Consider the following 10,095-nt stretch of genomic DNA (forward strand, 5'->3'; position numbering starts at 1 on the left):
AATGATACATTATACATACCATTATATGTACTAGCATTATCAAACTCACTGTACGTTAGCTGTACTTTACTCATAGCTATGATTAGTCATCACCCAATAATATCAAAATTAACCATAACCATACACTTTTCTCTTTTAAAAAGTTTATAAACAAAAGTGCACCATTTTCATAATGATAATACAAGTATGGCCCGGAGGAGCGGGTTGTTGCGGAGCATTTGAATATTAGTTACATGTTATCCAGCGGCTCCCTAACCCCTTTCCTTTTTCTTTGACCCCCCTTTCCCCTTGTTTTCCTCCTCCATTTAATCAAACAATTCTACTAAAATGGTTGCTTAACTTTTAGCCTCCTTCTAATAAAAGTTTTCACAACAATTTCTCCTCTTTGCCCTTCACCTACTTCCTATAAAACCCAACAAATTCTACTAACAATTTCTCAAACTCTTCTCATTACCTTCTACGAGGCCCTCAACCTCGTAGAAGTGAATGATCTTCTTATCTTATTATTATCATTAATTAGCTCATTACATTATTATCCTTAATAGCTAACAATCACTTCCCTATAATTTTATCCTTTCAAAATAATATTATTTGGTCACATATATATTATTATCTATCTCACATTCTCACTACTATTTCTTGGTTAAGTCATGAAGGTTCATTCAACAAAAAGTTCAATAGTAGCCAAGAGGCTATGGAATTTCTTAAGGATCACCTTTCTTATGATGAGGAAAGGCTTGATCTCTAAGAAAAAGTTGATTATGGATATAAACTTGTTCTTTAAGCGAGGTAAACTTATTCGCAAATCATTAAGCAATCTCTTACATCTCCACCACCACCACCACCACCATGGCCACCAGATGACACGTGGTAGCTTTGCTCGACGGGAGTATGAATTCTCATGTAGTAATAGCCCTAATCCCGTTTTTTTCCACGTGTCTTCCTCGAAACGTAAGCATAACCATCACCACCACCACCAACACCATCACATTCATTTCCCTTGCATTAATTCACCACTCGTTCTCGATGAGCTCGAGTCTCAAGATAATTGTGATATAGATCATGTTGATGATAACAATGCTATGGTTTTAATGCCTAAGACTCCGGAATATGCATTTAATTTACGCCTAGACGGTTATGATCTAGCACCTGGAGAGATTCGTAGTCCAATTACTACACCTTTTCCTATTATGATATCGGATTACTCATCAGAGGATGAACATGAAGAAGGCAATATCCAAGTTGATTATGAAGCTGAGGAATTCATTAAAAAGTTCTATGATCAGCTAAGAGCTCAAAGTCGTGTGCAATTGTTACAATATTAGGCCATAATATTGTTTCCTTTTCTTTTTCTTGGTTTTGAATGGTAATGTATGTATGTATTCATTACGATGTTATATAAGTAATATATATATATATATGTGGGTGTACACTATCTATGTGTTATTGTGCATACCAAGTAATACTTGATTTATTGACAAGACATTTACCTTAGATACTAGAGGTTTTGGGATTGCTGAGTGTGGTGCTTAAGGGTAAGGATTTCCTTATCTTTTCTTTTAGTTTTAAGGATTTGACCCTCAAATACTAGACCAAGAAGCTGTGAGATTAGTTGAGACTTAAACAAAATCCTTCTCCTTAACATTCAAAAGTAAGTGATTTGCATTTTGCAGATGATTTCCAGTTAAGGGTTGATTGTATTTTGGTGTTTGGACCGTTGAGTCGTCCACTATTCAATTCTTTTGAAAATGAATTAGAAGATGTTTTCTGTGATTATATTAAGTTAGTTCTTGATCCCTTTCTTTGGAGTCAATTGTTGCTTTAATGTGCAGCTTTAAAGAAGTTGCGACTTCTGCTTTTTGCCTTTTTACCCTTTTTTTTAGGTAATTAGTGCTTATCACCTTTTCTTATTGCTTTTAGGCTTGAAAGGTATACAACAGCTCCACCCATCTGATTTCTATCTCCTCTCGCGCAATTCTCACTTTTCTTGTTGCACACAATGACACAATGCAATCATTTCGTATCATAGTATAGTACTACACAAAATGTGTCGTGTAAACTGCAAAATAATCTTAGTTGATTTTTGGATATTTAGTTAGTGGAGTTCTGGCATCACTCCCCATTTCGTATTTATGAGGTGTAGGGATGAAATTTCATGGGGTTCATTTAAGGAATTCCTCTTATTCTTCCTCAAGTAAGCCCCCTTCATCTTACCTTAAAAAAATATTTGGTTAACTTTTACGTAAAATTAGAGGTATCAATTCAGTTCAACAATTCAATTTTGATTTTAGTCAAACAGTTAAGTTCAAAATATGATACCAATAGTTTAGTTCAATTCAATTCAATTAAATTTTCGATTAGTTCAATTCAATTCTGTTAAATTTTTTTTCCGAATGCAATTCATTTGCAATTAACTACGAATTAAAACCACCAAGGATGTCTTGGCCTAGTGGTTAAGATTGAGGTGCTGTGAACGATAGGTCACAGGTTCGAATCCCCCTCCCCTTCTTTGTACTTTGTACCGCCTTCGTGGCTCATATGGATCAAAAAAAAAAACTACGAATTAAAACCAGACCAATTCAACGGTTTAATCTATAACAGTTAACCACATAACAATAACTATTTTCAGTTTCGGTTCAGCGTAGTTGTAATTTAATTCTAATTATGCCTGATTAGTTTAAGTTAATACAACGGTTTTGAGGTAATGTCTACTGCTAACACCCGCATTCCCTTTCTAAGTATGTTTTATGATAATATTTATGTTATACATTTATACATGGATTGCTGGATATGAAATATTTTGTAATGAATATGATGTTATGAGAGTATGATGACATTATGTTATGGACTAAATGGAAAGAATATAATTATTTATGATGATTAAATATAAAATATACTTAAAATTATGTAACATGATTAATTCAAGTGTAACATAGTTGTTGCCAATATTTTGTTATCTTGGGTCGTGCACGAACCTTCTAGCCGGTTCGCCACCTTTTATTTGTGAGGGCTAATGTCCTGGGGTGGCACATCAATACTACATTTTAGGCACTAATGCCACCTTCCGTTTGTGAGGGCTATTGTCCTCAGGTGGCACAACACTACTGCATTTTAGGCACTAATACCGCCTTCCGTTTGTAAGGGATATTGTCTTCGGGTGGATACCTTCAGTTTATGATGATGTTATGTTATGGGGAGACGTCCCTTTTGTTGTATTCGTCAAGTTACAAAATAAAATAATGAGTTATGTTGCTTAACATGATAAATAAGATCATGATTGAGTTTATGCTTTTATATACTTCCTCCGTTCTGAAAGAAGTGAAACACTTCTCTCATAAAGCTCTCACATAAACGAGAGAAGTATTTTACTTATTTTAGAACGAAGGAAGTAGCATGATTGTGAAATGGTTTTAGTTATTCTCTTCTCCCTATTTTAATGGAAATGAATTTACGTTATTATAGTAGTATGTCACTGAGGCTCACCTCATGACTTTATATTTTATGTTTTAGGTACCGACGGGATTAAAGGAATGACATAGCAGTGAAGAATAGATTATATCTAAGCTTATATATATATGTTATGGTTGAAATCTAAGTTAAAGTCAGACTATGTATGGTAACTAAGTTTTCATTAATTAGTCTAATGATGGATAATTATGCTTTATATAGCTATAATATGGTTATATTTATGAAATCATGTTTGCGTTGTACTTTACCTATGTAAAGTACGGCACTAGTGCGCTAACTATCTAGGTTTCACTGCTGATGATTGATTAATTAACTTAATACTATCGATTAGAAGTTAGGAAATTACATAAGGTCCTTAGGAGGTTTGGTATGAAAATCTCTGATGGTTGTTTCATGTGCAACATGGTATTGCATTTAGCAAGACTTGGAATCCATCTAGTTCCGATAGCATGGTCAACGATTGATCCCAAATTTGGGATCATCAATTACTTTATTAATTTATCACTCTTCCACCTCATTCACGATCCACAATTGATTTTTATTATCTCTTCACCGCCAATGGATGATCTATAATTTTAGATCTTCACATTCTTTTTCCTGGTTTTTACCATACCCCACCATATATTCTCTCTCCTCAATCTCCTTTGCATCCCTTCTTTTTTTATTTATTATGGATTATTTAAGAATCAATTAATGATTATTGAATATAAATAATTTTTATGTTTGTGATTAAAAACTATTAGTAAAAATAATTTCATTAATATTATACATAATTAGATACAGTAATTAACTTAATATTATCGATTCAAATATATAATTAGAAAATGTAATAATAATAAAATATTGCATTAAATAATAGAAATCACACATACAAATAGAATTACATTACATATAACAAAAAAATTGTAGCAGTTGAATTAACCCCCATGTTGCCCGAATTTAAGCCAAATATTTTCTACGAGGCCGACTTTGAGATGTTTATGCACAACTTGGTCACAAACTCGACCCTTATTGTTCATATATATTTCTAGACTTGCTATGTGATTCTCACTAGTGTCGTATGCGAAAGACTCATCAGAGGTCCCTACATTCCTTTGCGTTGAAGTAGTAGGGCGTGGAGGTTGGTCATAATCATTAGGATCAAAATAAAGGGAATATGAATCTCGTTCATCTTCAACTACCATATTGTGGATAATAATGCAGACGATCATTATTTTCCCTAACATTTCTTTATCACGCGGTAGTGCTGGTTGTCGAATTATAGCAAAATGAGCTTACAATACTCCAAATGCACGTTCCACGTCTTTTCGTTTACTTTCTTGGTTTTGGGCAAATAGACTTTCTTTTTCATTTTGCGGAAGACTTATTGTTGGAATAAATGCAGCCCGTGGAGGATATATACCATCTGCTAGGTGATATGCCATATCGTATTGGTGTCCGTTAACAACGTAGTTAACTGCGGGTGCACGACCCTCAAGAACATCTTTAAATAATAGAGATCTATCAAGAACATTAATATCATTACACCTACCTAGCGTGCCAAAGAAAGCATGCCAGATCCATAAATAATAACTAGCAATGGCTTCTAAAACCAATGTTAGCTAGCCCGGTCTTCTCGAATAGAGTCCTTTCAATTGAAGTGGACAATTTTTCCATCTTCAGTGCATGCTGTCGATGGAAACCGTCATTCCAGGGAATCCTCGTTCTTCAGCTGCGTACAACAATCTTCTTAGATCTGCTTCATTGGGCTATCTTAAGTATTCGTCCCTGAAGTGAGCGACTACCCCTTCTACAAAATATCGTACTGAATATCTAGCCAGAGATGCACTAATTTTTAGATAATCGTCCACATAATTCGCCACTCCCCCGTACGCTAACAATCTTATAGCGGCAGTGCATTTTAATAATAATAGGGAAATTTCCTCAGGTACCCCTGAGGTTTGACGTAATTCCCAAATTACCCCCCACATTTGGTCCTCAAATACCCCTGAGGTTTGTGTTTGGGCTCAAGATACTCTTACTATGGACGGAACCCTAACACCGTTAGGTTTTCCCCCCTCTCTCTCCCCCATTTTCTCTCTCCTCCCATTCTCCCACCCACTGCCAAACCCCCCTCCCCTACTCCAGCGCCGGCGAACCTACCCCTCCCTTTCCCATTCCAGATTCCCTCACCCTCGGCGTTGGCGCCGGCCAGAACAGCAGAACGACAGCCTAGGGTGGTTTTGAGGGTGGGTTTAAGGGTTTGTGGGCGGCATATCTGGGTGGCGAAGGGAAGGGGGTCGACTCACGGTGGGAGACAGGGAAGGGGGGACATTTCCGATAGGGGGAAAGGATGGAGGGCGTGGTGTCGTGTCAGGGTGCTGTTGTTCTGGCCGGCGAAGGGAGGGCTAGGGTGAGGTGTCGAGGGTGGGGAATTGGAGGGGGAAGGGTCGCCAGGGGTGTTGTTGTTCTGGCGGGCGAAGGGAAGGGGTAGGGTCGCCGGGGGTGCTACTGTTCTGGCCGGCGAAGGGAGGGGGTAGGGTCGCCGGCGCCAGAGTGGGTGGTGGTCGCCTACTGTTGGTCGCCGGTTGGGGAAAGGGTGTTGGCAGTGGTTGGGGGAATGGGAGGAGAGAGAAAATTAGGGAGAGAGAGGGAGAAAACCTAACGGCGTTAGGGTTCTGTCCATAGTAAGGGTATCTTGAGCCCAAACCCAAACCTCAGGGGTATCTGAGGAATTCCCCAAATGTGGCGGGTAATTTGGGAATTACGTCAAACCTCAGGGGTACCTGAGGTCCCATAATAATATGATGAGATGCACCAAGTTTACTTGCGGCATCCCGCCTTTGTTGGAAAAATGAATCTTGCAAAGTCAAGACTTCTAATATACGGAGGACAACATGTTTTTGCATGCGAAATCTCCATCGAAAAATTTATGGGGGATAAACGGGATTCTCGGCAAAGTAGTCATTCCATAACCGGTTAGGCCCTTCATCACGATCCCTTGGCACCATAGTTCTTGGTGCTCTTGGAACTTGAGTTACCATTGCTTACAATTCAGCCGGATTGGCCATCACAAACCTTTCCATCATTTGATCCATCAACCGAGTTGTCTGTCTGCGCCTTTTCGAACGGCACTTGTACTCATTGTTACGAGTTATTTGAATTTGTGTGTAAGAATTTGGATCATCAGTTTTCGAAGAACTAGAAGAAGAAATATTGCTATTGTAACTTGATTATGATGACATGGTTTCAATATTTTTGTAGGGGAATAATGGGGTTTGTAGGGTAGAATGATTTTGTGTGAATTGTTGATTAGTTAACATTATAAGCTATATATACTGAAAAAGGTGAATTGTCAGCAATATTACAGTGATATTGGAGTGAATTGTCAAGTCATCACATGGTTTCAGTGTCTTTATTATAGCAGTAATAATGCACTAATATATATGTAGTCCATTGTCAAATCATCACATGGTTTCAATGTCTTTATTATTGCAGTAATAATGGACTGATATATGAAGTTAAGTATCAAATCAATACCTTCATTATTGCAGTAGGAAATACATCGGAAAGTAGGAATACGTTAAATAACATTAATCTTACTAAAGGAAAATCAGAAAATTACAATGGAAATAAAACCTTAACTAGATCTCTCTTGAATTGTCGTTCTTCCTCATTCAAATCATTCCTTATTGAAAGCACCTTGAATAACTCCAAGTTAATCTTCCTATTTTTAGTTGTAATTTTCTCCCTTTCTAACCGAGCCATCTCACTATTGCTTTTCTTTTCATGATTAATCTTTTGTATCTCGACTTGAAGCTCATTGTTTTTCTCTAAAATTAATTTTTAGACTTGATCCATCCACTCTTGAAAGGCTTCTGCAGGCATGTTCAAAACTTTTCCTTTGCCTTTATTCTTGGTGAATCCGTCGTTTGGAGTAGTTGGGTCTCCACTGCTTGGCGTGTTTGGCTCACTTGAAGTGGCGTAGTTGCCAGCTTCATTGATCCTCCACCTCTTTGAGCCACTTTCTTGATTAGTTGTCTTCTTTTTACAAGCTTTGACAATATCTCCCATAGGCTTTCAGACATCACTATGCCTCAGAATTTCCCAACAATGAAGATTATTGAAGAATAACGATAATTCTCATTCGAATTGTACATATTTTCTTGTGAATGTGGAGCAAATTGGGAGTGATAAGGTGTATTTGAGAAATATTCTGTTGGGGGAAGTGTTGGTTAAGTTGAGTAGGATAAATCATATTTTGTGAGTTGTATCCCATGTGAAAATTTGGATCAGTTTCAGAATTGAGATCAATTTGGGAACTAGACATATTAAAAATTTAGATTAATGTGAGGTTGTTGATGTCTTTTGGATTTTGGAGGGTTTTTTTCTACTTGTTTTGGAATCCATAACTAATGTTTATTAGGAGAGAACTTGTTTTTGTGGGGTAGATAAATGATGAAAGCAAACATATATGACTTTCAATAACAAAATGAGCTAAAAAGTAAGATGTGTTGGAATAACTCAATATTGGTCTCTATTTATAAACAAAAAAATATATAACTGTTGGTGTTTTTAAAAAAAAATTAACTGGCAATATGTCCTTTGCAACGTTAATAATTTTGTGCAATCCTAGCCATTAGATTGGAGAAATAAGGAGGGTTCGATGTCTGCCATGTATTAGAAGTGTCTGCCATGTCTGCCATGTAGTAAAAGGCAGAAGTAAATTTTTTATAAACAGGCGAGAGCCACTTAAATCATCCAACGAAACAATTAGGTCAAAATAGAACGGACGTCTAGAATTCCATCCTCTTCTGAGGAAATTTCCTAATGCACCCAGTGATGCCTTCTTCACGAAGACATAACGACTTTTCCAGCCTTTGTCATTCACGTTAGTTACTTCCACTAACATAGTCATGCCGAGTTTGGCATGCAAAGAAAGTTTGTTATTCTTGACCTTGACGCAATAGTTGTACATCAAATCTTGAAGGGAAAGTGGGCCGTCCTAATTCACAATCACTCTCATAACTACACTCAAGATCCTCCAGACTTAGGGCATTAATTGTCATGGGCTTACATCAAAAATTCGTAGCAAGTCTCTCACCAGAGGAGAAAAGGGGAACCTAAAGCCTATCCTAAAGGGGTAATCGTAAAGCATAACGCAATCTTTGGGGCATTGTTCAGGCCGTTCATTCTCTCTCATTGTCCTTATTATGACATTAATGGGTAGACTAGCTATTTCTAAAAAATTACCAGTTCCCTCTCTATCCGAGGGTTTGTCATCATCAATAAAAATCGGCTCTGATAATACAGTTTTCCCTTTTGATATTTCTCTATCATTCATGGACAGAGTTCGAAAATAGAAAAATTAAATCAATAAAGAAGTTGGCTAGAAAATTACCTAGGTCACTGAAGCTTTTTGGCAAGCTTGTTGAAACCCTTGGTTACTTCAAAGATTCTAGAGAGATTGGAGAGAAAGGAGATTTGAAATGCAATATGGTGGTATTATTTTTGTAGTGGCTCGTAGAGGTGACATACGAGTCATACGGGTCGGGTACAGATCGGGACATAATCGATTCAACTCTGCATTCGAGTTACGTTCACGACGGGTACGGGTCCATGAGATTTAGGGTCATGTCGAGTCAAGTTAAATCGATTTTTCGATGTTGCTAATATACAAAAAAACATATAAGACTAATGAGAGTAAGTTAAATAATTAATGGAAGTTGTCAAATCATATATAGTATTTCATGACCATTTTTTCCTTCAATTTGTTTAAAAAGTAACTAATTTGATAACTTTTCGGTTCGGGTCATCATTATCGGGTCAATTCGGGTTCTGGTCATATTTGAGTCTATTTTACTTTCGTGTCGTGTTATTTCGGGTTTCGATTCTATTTCGGGTGAAAAGAGTCTCGAGTCGTGTATTTCGGATCAGATCAACGGGTACGGGTCTATTTTGTCGGCTATAGTGGCTCGCTTCACGATGTCATCATTGGTTTATACCTCTAACGAATAGAAAATTGAGCCTTAAGTGATATTTATTTTGGTGTTTTCTGATTTTATCTTTTGTCTCTTGGTTTATCTAATGTCGAATACTAATGATTTCCTTTTTATGTACAAACACAGTTCAATTGTCTCATAAGAATGCTGACATCCCCACTTGATAATTTGGGGTAAATTGTTATGGTTGATTTTCTATGCAGGTCTAAACGAAGACAATGTCCGACAGTTCGTCTACACCAGATGATTATTGCGGGTGGTCCAGACTAAGTTCATAACAGATGGGCTATATTTATGGGGGAATAAGTCAGCAAAGGAGTATGTACAAAGGGAGAAAGAATAAAATCTAAACAACTGTTTGAGATTTCCCAAGATTCTCGCCTAGATTTGTGGAACGAATGGGATGTAATGTGGAAGACGGTCTAACCTAAAGAATAGAGTGTAACAGCCGGTAAATAAAGAAGATTTAGTATGTGATTAAGTAACCTAAATCATGGAATTCGTATGTGATCGTACGTAGATAATACGTATGACAAGTTGTGTGTGAAAATAAATTGTGCTTACGTGAATTATTGCTTAGAAGAAATTATATAATAATAATAATATCACTAGTTAAATGAAAATATGAATAATGTTATTTGGGTAC

At 36.9% G+C, this 10,095-nt stretch overlaps 1 protein-coding gene across 1 annotated transcript; it reads left to right on the plus strand.

Annotated features, from left to right (window-relative positions):
- The first annotated feature begins 292 nt into the window (after window positions 1–292).
- Window positions 293–1,432, plus strand: LOC104897127 (uncharacterized). Its single transcript, XM_010683947.3, has one exon. It carries the CDS (start codon window positions 651–653, stop codon window positions 1,323–1,325), a length of 675 nt encoding a protein of 224 aa, XP_010682249.2. The 5' UTR covers window positions 293–650; the 3' UTR covers window positions 1,326–1,432.
- The last annotated feature ends 8,663 nt before the right edge of the window (window positions 1,433–10,095 follow it).

Source organism: Beta vulgaris, chromosome 6, assembly GCF_026745355.1.
Source record: "Beta vulgaris subsp. vulgaris cultivar EL10 chromosome 6, EL10.2, whole genome shotgun sequence".
NCBI lineage: Eukaryota > Viridiplantae > Streptophyta > Magnoliopsida > Caryophyllales > Amaranthaceae > Beta > Beta vulgaris.